Below are 15,215 nucleotides of genomic sequence, written 5' to 3' on the forward strand. Positions count from 1 at the left end.
CTGTTTGTCCTCTGTTGGAGGGGAAGGGAATTGTTCTTCAGCTTTTTAAAAAAAGATTTGAAGCCAGTCTCTCTATTGTGTGTGGATTTCTCTTGCTTAAGTTACATTCATGTTCAAACTGTGCAGCCTTCTGTCCCCTCAGATCTTTCCCAGCTGAAATTCCTCTGAATTTGTTGGCATGCAGATAACAAATTTGTTGTCACTGGAATGTTAGACTCTGATCTTGGGAGACCCAGGTTCAAATCCCCGCCTAACCTACCTCAAAGGGTTGTCGCTGTGAGGAAAAATTATGTTGTAAATGTTGTAAACTGTTTTGGGTCCTCAGGGGGAAGAAAAGCAGGGTATAAATATCACTTAAAAATAAACAAAAATGAATTAATACGCTGAGGTGGAAGACCCACGCTGAAGGAAGCCACAAAAGTCCATCCAGAGATCGCTTGGCCTCTTGCAGACAATGGGGCTCCACCTCTTCATTGGGTGAACTTATCTAGAACCAGGGGTCATTTCCTGCAGGAGTGCACAGGAGCGGAGGTCCGGCAGTAAAGAGCCCAGGGGGTGGGCACATGCAACAAGCCCCACCCCCTGCTCCCAGCAGCCCTCAGTCAGAGCAAGAAGCAGCCAGGTAAGCTATGATCGCGCGCGCACCCCCCCCCCCCGGTCCCCAGGCCCAAAACAATCCGATGGCACCTTTAAGACCAAGTTTTATTCAGGTACAAGCTCTCCCTCCTCTGCGAGGACAGAACTGCACGTCCCCGTCCCCCCTAATAGCTAGCAATCCGAAACAGTCCAGTGGAGCCTGAGTGGTGGGTGTTGCCTTCAGACACACTTCCGGTGATGCCAGGGGGTGTGGCATATGCAAATAAGTTATGCTAATGATTTATGCTAATGAGCCCCTGCATCTCTTTTTCTACGAAATGACCCCTGTCTAGAACAATGCAAAACCTAAAAACCGAGAATCAAATCACTAAAAACCGAGGGTGCTTCTCTGAGTCTGATTTAGCCACGTCTGGGCAAGTTATCACTTCAGACTGAAAGCCAGGTGGAAACAAAAGAATCTGGAAAAGGCTGCTTTCCCTCCTTCCAAGTGAAATATTCTCCCATTTGTCCTCTTGCTTGTCTCCCTTCTGTCGTGTGTGTTTTTTGGGGGGTGGGGATATCTGTTACCAGTTTTTCTACTTGGGCTTGGCATAACCTGCTTTTCTCATCTGCTGCTTCTCACAGTGGCAGAAGAAAGATCACAATGTTTGTTTTCCCCCTAGGAACCAGTGAATATTCATAGTTTGCACAATCCAGCAAATGTGCACTTTGCACGCTCCACCGTGCACCCTGCCCTGTCCCATCAGTTGGGACCTGAGCAGCCCTTTTGCAAACTGTCAGGTGAGAGAACAAGCCAGGAATTGTCGCTTGCAGGAGGCAGAAGCCGTTCCAGGGCAGGAACACGCAGAACCTTTGCAGGCTGAGAGAGCTGCCAAAGGCAGAAAGAGAAATTGACAAAGAGGCCGCAGGGCCGAGAACACAACAGTGTCCTTAGTTCCCCTCCTTTCTCAGCCTCAATGCCTGCAGGAACACGGGCCTCAAACCAGGCCTCGATATAGATGGGTTTGTGCCTTGGAGATCCCCAAACGGACAAGCCAATTTCCCGCCTCTGGGGCCCAGTCAGTGCAAGCTTTCGTGTTACACAGAATTCTTTGAGGACCAAAGTGGGTACACTGGGAAGTAGAGTTGCCAGCTCCAGGTTGGGAAATTCCTGGAGATTTGGGGGTGGTGCCTGAGGAGGAGAGTGAATTCAGCAGGTGATAATACCATAGACTCTGTGTTCCAAGACAGCCATTTTTCTCCAGGGGAACTGATCTCTGTTGTCTGGAGAGCACTTATAAATTCTGGGAGACCACCAGGCCCCTCCTGGAGGGTGGCAACACTAGTAGTGGGCCCATGTTTTGGACCTCTGGTGTGTCCTCCTCCCCTTTGGGAAGTAACCATTATAGGAAAGTAGTTTAACCTTTCCCCTCGCACCCTTTCCTAACCTTTGTTGGCCTCTTTCAGCTTCCTGACCAGCACATCCAGGCAGCCTGCAAACAGCAGCTCTGGGAGAGCATCTGTGTCCAGCCATGTGCAGCCAGGGATTGTCAGCACCGCTTGGGAATGGGCAGAATGTGCCAATTGAGAAAGAGGCTGTAAGGTTTAAGATGCTTCAAGCCTCTGGGTGACCTGGAATGTACCTGGAGAGAAAGAGATTCTCTGGAAGTCACACACCCATCCCTGGAAGGAGCTATGACTTGTGTCAACAGTCACACTGGCCTGTGACCTGTCATACCTGCACCTCCTGGGTGTTTGTAAACCCGGGGACTGTTTGGCATCCAGGGTGCTCTCCAAAGAAAACCCATCCTTCCCACTTCTGGGAAAGAAGGTGTCCCAGGTGGACGAGCCAAGCAGGGGGGGGTGTGGCGCAGGGCATGCGCTGTGATTTGGACGGTGTGGGTTCATGCGTTTGGGAAGGAGGGTGTATGGATGAAGAACCCTGCCTCGGGCAATGACCCAGATGAGACAATCAGTGGACCCTGTCTGGCCCCGCAGTACCCAAAGCAACTTTGCACTTCAGGCTACGCATCCGGTGCCAGCCAGGATTCCGAGAAAGCAGACATGTGCTGAAGAGAGGGCATTTCATGTGCATGCAGGTTCTTATCAGGCACGGAGTGAGTGACCAGGGACTAGGGACCTGACATTCCCATGGGTCAAAGGTGCGATTTAGCACTGGGCTGAAGATGAGGGTGGACTGCCTGCATGCATATTTTAATTGAAATTTATGCAGTGGCAGCGGCAGAATGCTTTTATTAGAGCCGACTTTGTCATGCCCTGACCTGGGTGGACCAGGCTAGCCTGTTCTCATCAGATCTCGGAAGCTAAGCAGGGTCAGCCTTGGCTAGTGCTTGGACGGGAGACCACCAAGGAAGTCCAGGGTTGCTACGCAGGTCAATGGCGAGCCACTCTTGCCTTGGAAGCCATATGGGGTCACCATATGTCAGCTGTGACTTGACGGCACTTTCCGCCACCGCTTCACCCCGAAGCAGCAAGCAAACCTGCGAGCCCCACAGAACTCTTCTTCAGCCTAGATTAAAAAAAAAAGTGAGGGAGAGAGAAAGATGTTTCAGGGCAGAATACGGAAGCCCGTGCCTCTAGAATCTCCGTGGCTTCCTTGAGAAAGACAGGAGCGCTCCGTCTATGATTGTCAGCTGCTTAATGGGCCTTTTGTAGGACCAGCAACAAACATCAATTTAAACTTCAATGTAACCACAAAAGGAAACGTCCCCCTTTAGAAGACTTTCAAGCAAGGAGAAGCAGGTGTACAATTCTAGAAACTCCCGTTGGGGCTGATTGTGTAAAAAGGATGTAAATTGACTGGTAGCTATTAGATTGTACAAACTGATTATTATTGTTGATAGTGCATGTAATGAATATATATATATACCTGTTTTAGAATATTATGAATAATACACAATGCACTTTATAAGATGGAACATATAGAACACTTTAACTTATAAATAAGGTTTTTGCAGTGTATATATTTGTTGTTTGACTCTTCTAGCACTGCAGCTCGAGTTTCCACAGCCTCCAGGTGGGGCCTGGAGATCTCACGGAGTTACGACTGCTTTCCAGATGACAGAGACCAGTTCTCCTGGAGAAAATGGCTGCCTTGGAGGAGGGACTCTATGGTGTTATACCCCACCAAGGTTTCTCCATTGCCCAGGCTCCACCCCAAATCTCCAGGAATTACTCAACCCAGAGTTGGCAACCCTAACATGTGCCTTGCTGTTGTTCTGTGAGCCCCGCGAGATGTGGGTTCCTTTCTTCTGATGCCGTCGCTTTTTTTCAAAAGCAGGGTTCTTTTTATTGCCGTTGACTCTTTTTTTAATTGCTGGTTTTCTGACTTTTGCATTGTTTTCACGTTTTGTTGTTGTTTTTATGCTTTTCCAACATCCTCCTCCCACGCAGGGTACTGAAAGGCAAAGTAGAGCGCATGGCCTTGGAGAGACATCGCATATTTCTGGGTGCCAAGCTGCCCTGCAGGCCTAGGTGCAGCTGGTGCGGCTTTCCCCTCCCCCACCTCTTCCTGTTTTGCAGCGGCCTCTCTCTGTCGCGCTCCTTTAGTAAAGCCAGCTGCTCCAGTGGTTTAGAGGATGCTGAGGATCAGCACTCCCCGGGCACTTCTTCCCTGCTCCGCCAGCGACTCATGGCTCAGCCACGTGTGGAGCGCCACGCCTTTTCCCTCTGCCTTCCAGGAAACTGGCCTAATTAAAAACCCAGCTTCTTGTTTGTTGTTTTCCAAATGCTGGCAGTGAAGGTGCTTCCAGAGAAGGAGGAGTGGGTGGGTGGGTGGGTGGGGGTAGAATGAACCGCAGCGACACCCGCCGTACATTCGGGACATTCTCTTCCTCCCACACAATGTCCCTGCCTGGGAGGCCAGAAGGCTGGCTTTAAAGGGAGGTTGCTGGGGAGAGGAAGGGCAAAGAGCGCTGGCTGAGCCAACGAGCAGGACGTCCTCCAGAGGATGCGCAGCAGGGCCCTGGCGCCTCAGATGATGTCTCCTTAGCTCTGTGCAGAAGCAGGCACAAGCCGGGAATTTGGCAGTGGTGGTAGGGTCAGGCAGTAGGACGGCCAGCTCTGGGTTGGGAACTTCCTGGAGATTTGAGGGGGTGGAGTCAGGGGAGGGTGGGGTTTAGGGAGGGGAGGGACCTCATTGGTCTATAATGCCATAGAGCCCGCCCTCCAAAGCAGCCATTTGGTCCAGGGGAACTGATCTTAGTTGGCTGCAGATCAGTTGAAATAGCAGGAGCTCTCCAGGTTGGCATCCATGTTAGGCAGAAGGCCGACCTCGGTCTGCGAGTGAACCACCATCCACTCACCCAGGGGTCCACAACGGTGCCTGCCAAGTGTTTTTAGAAAGTGTGTGGGGGCCAGATGGGGCTTTTAAGCCCAGCAGAGAGAGGGTCTGACCAGCCATTGGAGATTTGATTGGCTGTGCAGATTTTTAAAAAATGCTTCTGGCAGCCGCCACCACTTCAGCAGAAGGATCTTCGCTGTGTGACTGAAGATAAACTGTGTGTACGCACGGAATTTAAAAAAAAAAATATGTTCAACCTAGCAGTTCAAAAGCAAGAAATTGCAAGTAGATAAATAGGTACCACTTCGGTGGGAAGGTAACAGCGTTCTGTGTGCCTTGGTGTTTAGTCATGCCGGCCACATGACCACGGAAACATCTTCGGACAGCGCTGGCTCTTCGGCTTTGAAACGGAGATGAGCACCGCAACCCTAGAGTCGGATTCGACTGGCTTTCGAGCAAGGGAACCTTTACCTTTACTCATTTAAGAAAGCCTCCAGTTAAACTCCCTTGCCTTTTGTGGTGGACTCCACCCACTGCAGCAGCCATTTTGGGTCAGAATTCCAGAGGTGCCTGCAGGCTCAGAAAAGTTGGGGGGCCCTGGACTAACCTCTGTGCTGTTCCACACTATTGTCCCTTGCTAGACGGTAACTTTTCCCTGACTGTTCTCCTGTTCTGGAAATCCAGATCTCCCGTTTGCCAAGCAGCTGACCTCTGGCAAAGCTTACCTTGCTGCTCTGCCGTGGTTGCTTCTAGCACACAGAGTGAAGCTCTTCCGCAGTGTTTTTGGTTCAATCTGGCAACTCAGTATCCAGCTAACGCTCATTTTAATTGCATAACAACGCTGCTTAGAAAACCTCCTTCAAGAAAGGGATACTGGGACAACGTTTTTACTTACACTGACCACACAAGAGTGTAGATTGCATGATATGTGACTCAAATGAGTATTCAGTTGGGCTGTTATGGGTAACCCAGATAAATGCTGGCTTTTAGGTTTTTCACATGGGAAACAGATGTCACCTTGGTGTGTGCCCACTTTTGGTGCAAACAGGTCTGTTTTGGACCCAGCGTGTCCTCAGGCTCAATTCAAGTCTGCATCATTAATTTAAAGCTTTTTACAAATTGAAGGCTTGGGGTTTTTGTATCATGTTCAGCCACCTCTCTTGCCATCCCCACCCCACCCACTCTGTTTCTATTATGTTCCTTAATATCCAGCCTGAAGAAAATTTCTGTTGATCCTGGATCTTTGCACATTACACCGTGACTTTTTCATTGAGTCTAATAAACGCATATCCCTACTGTTTGGATTTTTAAATGGGCTGCCTGCGTTTTTAATTTTCCTCTTGATTCTATCTTCCTGCCCTACTTCTCTCACTTCACTATGGCAATCCCCCCCCCCGAACAAACATTGTACAACTGTATTCAGAATCTTAGACAGCCAGTTTGGTGTAGCAGTTAGGAGCGTGGACTCTACTCTGGGAGAACCGGATTTGATTCCCCACTCCTCCACATGCAGCTGCTGGTGTGACCTTGGGTCAGTCACAAGTTATTTCACAGCTGTTCTCTCAAGAGCAGCCCTTGAAAGCGCTCTCTCAGCCCGACCTATCTCACAGGGTGTCTGTTGTGGGGAAGGGAAAGGAGATTGTAAACCGCTCTGAGACTCCTTTGGGGAGTGAAGGGCGGGGTATAAATCCAATCTCTTCTTCTTAGCCACTCTTCCAACAAATAGCTTCCACCAACAAAACAATTGCTCATTTCCATGCAAAAGCCAGAGAAGCCTCTGGGAGACAGTGCCTGTAGGAGCACTTGATGACTATTACAGGGGTGTGGCCCGAAAGGGACTTTCATTGGAGCCCTTTCTAGGTGATTGCGCCAGCCTTCTCCTTGGCAATCTGGATTTAAGGCAATTGGGAACCGGCTGCCATGCAAGCGATTGTTGGTCAGGAGGACAGGAATAACTTGTAGGTCAAGAAGAAAGCTTTTCCTTTGGAATTCAGGCTCTTGGGGCAGGGCAGGTATGTAGGTCAGGGTGGAAGGAGCAAAACAAAGCATCCACAAAGCCAAGGAATGGAAGGAGACTAATCCTGTAAGGAGCTGCCTTGCGGAGCTAAAGCTGAGCTTTGCAAGCGTTGAGCCGCACAATCAAAGTGTAGCGCTTTGCAAGAGCTCAGCTGCGTAGCCTATTAATTTAGTAGCTGAAAAGCAGTGCAAAGACTCCACTTGGCACAGATTAAGATTCGCGCACACCCACACAGAGAAGGAGCGAGCGAGAGAGAGAGGGTCTACCATTCTGGCTTAATATAGGGGAAGAGTAGTCCACTGGGAGAGTTTTCTGAGTTCTGTCTGTATGCTGGTGAATACAGGGCTGCAATGCTCCCTCTAAGCTGTGAGTAGAAATTCGACTTTGTGAACTACTGGCATTAAAGTTGTGAGCCAGCAATTTGGCTACTGCATAAATTAGTTTGCTCTGGAGCCATCCTTCCTGAGCTAAGACAAAAATATGTGAGCTGGAGGCTAAAAAACTGTGAGCCACCTCACACTAGCTCAGCTTAGAGGGAACACTGCACGGCTGTTCTAAACGCAGACGGTCCTTGTTTAAGCAAACATCAACAGGCTCCAGAAGAGCCCAGCTTCATTCATCCACAAGCCAACCTCTGGGAATATCTGGAGTGTGGCTGTCCTGCTGTCTCTGCATTGCGTTTAGGATCAGGATAAGCTTGAGGGGCGGGTGATGAAGTGGGGAGGCCTCCGTCACACACGCTGAGGAGTGCAGCGCTGGCTGGGTCTGCAGCCTGCACAGTGGACGCCAACTTGTATCTGGACAGGGAAAAGGTACTAGAGGTCACTGAACAACACTCATCCGTTGAAGAACATAGCTTCATTCCTTTGCCTAAGAAGAACACATGGAATTCACTGCCACAGGAAGTGGTGGCAGCTACAAGCATGGACGGCTTCAAAAGGGAATTAGATAAGCATATGGAGCAGAGGTCCATCAGTGGCTATTAGCCACAAGGTGTAGATAGGGGCTCTGGGGCAAGTGATGCTCTGTCTTCTTGGTGCTTGGGGGAGGGCAACAGTGGGAGGGCTTCTAGTGTCCTGGCCCCACTGGTGGACCTCCTGATGGGACCTGGTATTTCTGGCCACTGTGTGACACAGAGTGTTGGACTGGATGGGCCTTTGGCCTGATCCAACATTGGCATCTCTTATGTGCTTATGAACACGGTTTCTTCTCTCCAGGAGGTGTGCTGGCTAAGGGAACGGCCAAGGAACATGACAACCGCTCAAGAGCAAAGATGTCTTGACCAAGACGTGTGCCCAACAGAACGCAGTGTTCCCTTAACCTAGCCCTAGAGATGCAGATCCCGCATCGGGTTACCAGCTCCAAGTTGGGAAACCCCTGGAGATTTTGGGGGTGGGGCCTGAGGAGGGTGGGGCTTGGGGAGGGGCTTCGATGGGGTATAATATCATGGCCATTTTCTCCAGGTGAACTGGTCTCTGTCGCCTGGAGAGCAGTTGTTATAGCGGCCAGAGATCTCCGGCAACCACCTGGAGGATGGCAACCCAAATCCCACAGTTGGATCCATGGGGGGTTGGTAGCAGCAGCAGCAGCAGCAGCCCCCCTCCCCGTCTCAACACCCTGAGCTAGTTCTGCCGAGCAGCTTATCTAGGCCAGCTGGCCGTGTTTACTGAGCTCTCTGTACCTGACTGGCATGACCTTCCTGTTCAAACATCCCCCTGTTTTTCTCTTCCTTTAAGAAGAATTTCTCCTTAAGGGAAAACCCCTTGCGTTTCCCCCTTCCTGAGAAGGGCTGCCCAAGGCAAGCCAAAGAGCAGATGCAAAACGGAATTTGGAAAGAAGAGGGCATGGCAGGGTTGGGCGGAGAAAGTGGAGAGTCCCACCCTCCCCTTTCATATTAGAACTGGAGTGCCCTGCGATTACAAAGGCAGACAAAAGAAAAGTGCGTCGTACAATGTCCATACCAACCTCTGTGTGGGGCCTGGAGACTCCAACATTAACTCCTGATCTCCAAACTACAGAGACTATTCCCCCCCCCCGGCCTACTTTGGAGAGTGGCCTCCACGGCATTATACCTCACTGCTGTCTCTCCCTTCCCTAAACCCCATCCTGACCGGGCTGCACTCCTCCGAATTTCCAGGAACTGCCCACCCAGAGTAGGCATGGTTAACTTGTGGAACTCATCGCCACAAGAGGTAGGCATGGCCACTGGCTCAGATGGCCTGAAAAGGGAGTGACTCATTCGTAGAGACAAAGATGAGCCATAACAGCTAAATGGCGCTTCCATGTTTAGAGGCAGCGTACCTCTGAATGCCTGTTGTTCCTGCTCTGTGAGCTTCCTGCAGGTGTCTAGCCACCCACTGTTGGAAACAGGATGCTCTACTGGATGACAGATCCTGGTCTGATCCTGCGGGGCTCCTCTTATGGGTGGTGGTGGGGCTCTGAGCCCCTTTGCAGGTATTATTGCTGCTCTTCCATTTATATGGAGAGGAAGGGCTCCCCCCAACCTCTCTTGTCTCCAGAGAATCCCTCAAGGCAGGATCCACCATGCGGCCTCAAGTAGAAGTAAAGCTCGTGAAACTCTAGAAGGAATTTGGGATGTCAGGAGCAATGTTCCCTCTAAGCTGTGAGCAAAAATTCTACTTTGTGAGCTACTGGCATTAAAGTTGTGAGCAAGTAATTTGGCTACTGCATAAATTAGTTTGCTCTGGAGCCATCCTTCCTGAGCTAAGGCAAAAATGTGTGAGCCAGAGGCTAAAAAAACTGTGAGCTAGCTCACACTAACTCAGCTTAGAGGGAACACTGGTCAGGAGATGAAGGCAGGAATCCCCCCCCCCATTACCATAGTCCAAACCCTATTTTATTTTGTTCCCCTCTTTTCTCCCCAATAGGGACCCAAAGCAGCTAAAAGCAACACGTGTCTCTGCCATGTGTGGCTGACAGCCAGAGCAGGAAATACTGGCCCAAGTGACTAAAGGTTTGATTCAGTAGCTGCAGCAAATACCCACAGCTTTTGACTGCAGGGACCAGAGCTCAACGGTGGAGCCCCTGTTTTGCATGCAGAAGGCCCTTGATAAGAAGGTCAGGGTTTAGACCTGGGAGGACATTCCTGTGGGCTACGAGTCTTCAGATTCTTTAAATGTCAAAACCTGTTTCCTTTTCTCTCTTTGTCTCTCAAAGTTCACCCCAGGGCTTCTCCAGGGTCATCTAGTCCAACCCCTTGCACAGTGCAGGAAATTCACAACTACCTACCCCCCCCCCAGTAACCCCTGCTTCATGCCCAGAAGATGGCAAACAACAACAACAACAAAACCTGGCTTGGAGAAAAATTGCTTCCTGACCCCAAAGTGGCGATCCGCATTTCCCTGGGCCATGGGAACTAAGCACTGATGCAACCCTTCCTGCCCTCCCTCTGTCGATCTGCCTAAGTTCACAGAATCAGCATTGCTGTCCATTGGCCATCTAGCCTCTGTTTGAAAACCTCGAAAGGAGCGGGAATGATTTTTGTGTTGGGTCCCAGGAGCCTGTAAAATAGGGTTGCCAACCTCCAGGGGAGGCCCGGAGATCTCCTGCAGTCACAACTGGTCTCCAGATGTCATCAGAGATAAGTTCCCTGGAGAAAGTGGCAGCTTTGGAGGCTGGGCTCTATAGCACTGTACCTCACTGAGGTCCCTCCCCACCCCAAACCCTGCCCTCCCACGGCTCTACCCCCAAATCTTCAGGAAGTTCCCGAGCCAGAGCTGCCAGCCTTACCTGCAAAGCCGCAGAGAGCGGCCTGCTTCAGGGGCGTCCCACACACACATTGCAGCCGCCCCCTCCTGTGACACAGTGACAGCCTCCTAGCAATCTTGTGTACAAGGAGGGCAGGGGGGCGGCTGGCCCTCTCCTTGGGTGCAGAGCAGTGTTCCCTCTAAGCTGAATTCGTGTGAGCTAGCTCACAGTTTCTTAGCCTCCGGCTGGCACATTTTTGTCTTAGCTCAGGAAGGACGGCTCCAGAGCAAACTTAATTGATGCAGCAGCCAAATCGCTCGCTCACAACTGTAATGGCAGCAGCTCACAAAGTAGGATTTTGGCTCACCAGACCCCGCAGCTTACAGGGAGCATTGGTGCAGGCAGAGAGGCGTCCCCGGCAAAGCCCGGGGTTGTGGTTTGGTGGGGGTGGCAGGCACGGCTGCGCAGAAGCGGGGGTGACGGGGCGGAAAGTGGTTTCCCTCCTGTCCAAGAGAGCAAAAAGAAAACCCCCTAAGCATGACGCATTTGCAGAGACGAAATGTCAGACGGCCGGGAAGCGTTCTCTTGCCCATGACACTTTGGAAAGGGCCCAGAGGCAGCTGCAGGGAGTAGTGAAGGATAGTTTCCCTTGTGGTGTGTGCGTGCGTGTGCTAAGAATCAGTTAAAGCGTTTCCCTCTTGCTTGCTCTCCAGCACCAGGCGGGCCGCTCTGGCTCCCTGCGGGACGCGCAAAGCCCAACGCAGTTTTGCAAAACTTTGCATAATCTGTTTCACCTTGGGCACGGAGCAGAAACCCGTGTGCAACAGCCACGCTCCGCCCTCGAGCCTCTGAAATCACGCACGGCTCTCTGGCCCTCGCCGAGCGCTGCCCACACACTTTCAACCCATGACTCCAGCCCTGAGGACTTTGATATCTTCAGCTGAAAATTAATGTTAAAAAACAGCAACACAAAACCCGACTGTTGTGCACGGCTCCCAGAATTACATTCCGTACTTATGTCGCGTATTTAGAGAACACAGAGAGCCCTCCTGCAAGACCTGTGTTTAAATTCAGGCTTGCAGAGAATCACCATGGGAAAAGTAGGAGCTGGGAGCTATGTAGCCATTTGCCGGATTCCCTTGGTGTTATCGACTTGACAGTAGCTTCCTAGGTTCTCAGCAAAAGAAAGTTTGCCTACATCAGCAGCCCGGATCCTAAAGGGGGGCCAGATTCAGGTTGGGAAACTCCTGGAGGTTTGGGGATGGAGCCTGGGGGGGGGGGGACAGGGACCTCAGTGGGGCACAACGCCGCAGAGCCCACCCTCCAGGGCATCCATTTTCTCCAGGGGAATTGATCTCTGTAGTCTGAGTTGAACTGTAATTCCAGGGGATCCCCAGGTCCGACCTGGAGGCCGGCAACCCAGTACTGCAGGCTGTACATGTGACCGGAGAGTGTTTTCCAAGGCAAAAATGCAGATTGCACAGGGACAGCTGGTGGGACTGTAAATGGCATCCAACACATGCCAAGCATGTGGCCCCGCCAGCTACAGCACAGCTGTGCCCTTTCTCATGTACCGGCAGAAACACTGGGACGGCCTCTCGACCTCCGCCTGCTCAGTAGCCAAAGCCACCTTCGCCCTGGGATCATAAAAACCAGAAACTCCCTCTCCACCCTTTTCAACCAAGAGCAGGCCTGTGAGCCTATGCAGAGAGCATGTCCCTCATCGCTCCAAGATAAGCAGGGCCCATGCTGCAAAGAACAGGCCAGCAGGAAGCCCGTGACGACAGGAGGATTGCAGCCGCTGAATTCCCAAACACGATTGTTACACTGCAATACATTGGGACATAAACTCAGCCTGGATTTCTTAATCTTCTCTGGATTCAGGGCCACAGACTTCTCGCTCCATCTGATCAAGGGCTGCACGTTTTGCAAAGAGCTACATGTTAAGGATAAGGCTAGGTGACTACCAACGCTTGATGGGGGACACCTGCAAAGTTTGTGTTCTAGCCCGTCCTTTTTGCAGACAGAGTTTCCTCTTCTGGGAAACGGGAACAACCGTGACAAAACATCTGCTACAGCAAGAGCAGGCCAGGATATTGAAAAACCCCTTCTAAGTTTGGCTTCCCTGAGCTAGCAAGCAACCTGGCTTCCCGTAGCACAGAGCTAAATATAAACCTGGTTTGCATAGGCCTTTCATTAAACAAGGGGCTGGCGCGTCTCGCTTATTAGCATCCACGCTCTGGATCAGTGTTATGTTTTGCTGCTCGACTTCCCCGCCCCGAAACCCAACCACAACATTTTTTTAGGAGCCGCTGGGGACCGGAAGTTGCAACCTAAAGAAGACGGGTGACCCTGTCTCAGGGCCTGCATTTTTGTGTGGCTCCTTGCTCCAGATTCCTGAAGCTCGCTTGTAAGCCAACAAATAATTTTTGTTCGATAACATTCCTGTTTGTTTTCTTCTGCGGTGCTGGATGTTAAACCCCATTGCAAACCACGGAGAAGGGGGACATTTTGCAAAAATACACTTCAGCCCCACAATGGCAGGATCATTTTTTTAAAAAATGGGTGTGTGCACTCCTTAAAGGGACAGGAGCAACTGGAAGGCTTCACTCGTGTGAAGGTCAGAATTGCAGCAGTTTTCAATTCCCCCAACAATGCTGCAGAGAGGAAATCTGGGCTACCAGCCAAATTCCTACTGCAAGGAAACTAAGACACCCCCAACCCCCAGCAGAAATAGGCCTCTTGGCCCTCTTCATGCTTACTCAAAAGTAAGCAGCACTGAGTTACATAGGGGCTTACACCCTGGGGAAAGATGTCTATAGGACTGCAGCCAGCCTTGCAAAACCAAGAGAAGGACCTCCCAAGAAAACAAGACAAATTTTTCTTAATTACAGAATGCATACATTTTTTTTATTAGCATTATTGCAACTTTTTAAAATAAGGTACAAGAATATATTTTTTACTTTTTGTTTCTCTAGGATCAGCTTTCGAGTGCAAAAGGCAAAAAAAGACATTGTGCATATTTTTTTTAAAATAAATAACAGCTTCTCTTCCTCCAGTTCTTTTTAAACAGCAGAGTCCGGTTTATTTGTTTGATTTATATATATATATAAATTTTTGCATAAGCTAGCAGATTCTAAAAGTTCTTTCCCCCCCCTTTCTCTCTCTCTCTTCCACAGTTAAGAGTCCTTTGCAAAGAGCTGTGTGGCACAGAGACCGGTACATCCTTCACTCCTCCGCCACAACCCACGAGGAAGCGTCCCGGTCCAATCACTCCTCTGCTCGGCACACAGTCCTGGCTCTCCGGTGCAACGTCCAGCCCCCAGTCACGCAGCCCAGAAGTCATTCGCCTTCGCCTCTGCCATTCTCCGCATCCCCACCAATGCCAGCTGGGAAGCCGCCTGCCTTTCATGGCTCTCTCTCCCTCTCCTGTTCCTCTTCCTTTCCGAGCAGTCAGCTGACGCAGCTTCCAGCCCGCCAACCGCCCGCCTCCAACCTCTTCCGTCATCTTCCAGGGCGGTGATTCACCCACTCTCCGTTCCGACAAGGGCGGGCAGGTGGCGGTGGCTTGTGGATTGTTTGTTTTTTAAAAAAAGAACATCCCCTTCAATATTCTTTTTTTGTTTTTTGGCCTTTTAAAACACAGAATTCAGCCCAAAACCCCAGGCGACGGGCCAGGTGGAGTCTCAGCGAGCTTGGAGAGCGAGGTAGGGCACCCACTGGTTATTGCAACGGCTCTCTTCGCAATAGGTGGCCACCTCCGCCAACCCTTGACTCTTCCACGATCCTGTGTGCGGATTCTGGGGGGGAAAGAAAAGGGCACAGGATTAGAAAGCCGTTCTGACCACCACCCCTACCCGATCCACTGCACCTCTGCTCAGGAGTTGCTTGGCAAACTTCCTGAAGTCACAGGCATAGTTCCCTCTAAGCTGAGTCGGTGTGAGCTAGCTCACACCGACTCAGCTTAGAGGGAACATTGGTCACAGGGCAGTTTCTGCATTTCGTTACACAAAATCCTCTAAAATGAAAAACGCCAGGGGGCACCGTGTTTGTTGTCTAAGGGACTTTAATTGCCCCAGCGGTGGAAAGTAAATCTGTATGTGGTGTGTTGGAGTAGGAAATTCAAATCCATGGGTTTATAACAATCTATGGCTATCTACTTCTTATGCAACAGCATGTTCCACGCATGCCCCCCAAAATTAAGGACGCCTTCTCCCCAAAAAACTCTGAACAGGATTGTGTGACACCCCCCTCCCCCCCAAAAAAACACAGCAACACTCAGTCTTAAAATATGGAAAACATTATCTCAGGGTTAATCAGACCGAATTAAACAGGTGCAGCTGGCAAGCTTGCGCATCCCACAACATTCCTCACCTATCTGATGAAGCGTGCTGTGACACCCCCAAAATAACCCCTCCCCTGCAGGGCAAAAAACAAGACCATTTCCCTAATTTTTGAAGTTTTGAGAAGCTCTCCGAAACATGCCCAGGCGAGCGACTCAGCGGTGACGGGGCCGAATCCTCCACCACACCCACCCCTTGACACGCTCCACTAGCTGGCCAGGCTGAAGTGGCTGAACAGAGGTGCCCCCAGCTAGACAACAACCGGCCC

General features: G+C 50.7%; 1 protein-coding gene across 1 annotated transcript in view; it reads right to left on the bottom strand.

The window, feature by feature from the left end:
* Nucleotides 1-13,584: 13,584 nt before the first annotated feature.
* Nucleotides 13,585-15,215, bottom strand: part of GADD45B (growth arrest and DNA damage inducible beta) — a 2,681-nt gene continuing 1,050 nt past the window's right edge. Inside the window, exon 4 of the mRNA XM_015423365.1 lies at nt 13,585-14,409. Within this exon, the coding sequence (XP_015278851.1) occupies nt 14,291-14,409 (119 nt within the window). The 3' untranslated portion in view covers nt 13,585-14,290. The remainder of the gene's footprint in view (nt 14,410-15,215) is intronic.

This window comes from Gekko japonicus, unplaced genomic scaffold (assembly GCF_001447785.1).
Source record: "Gekko japonicus isolate JY-2015 unplaced genomic scaffold, Gekko_japonicus_V1.1 scaffold1634, whole genome shotgun sequence".
NCBI lineage: Eukaryota > Metazoa > Chordata > Lepidosauria > Squamata > Gekkonidae > Gekko > Gekko japonicus.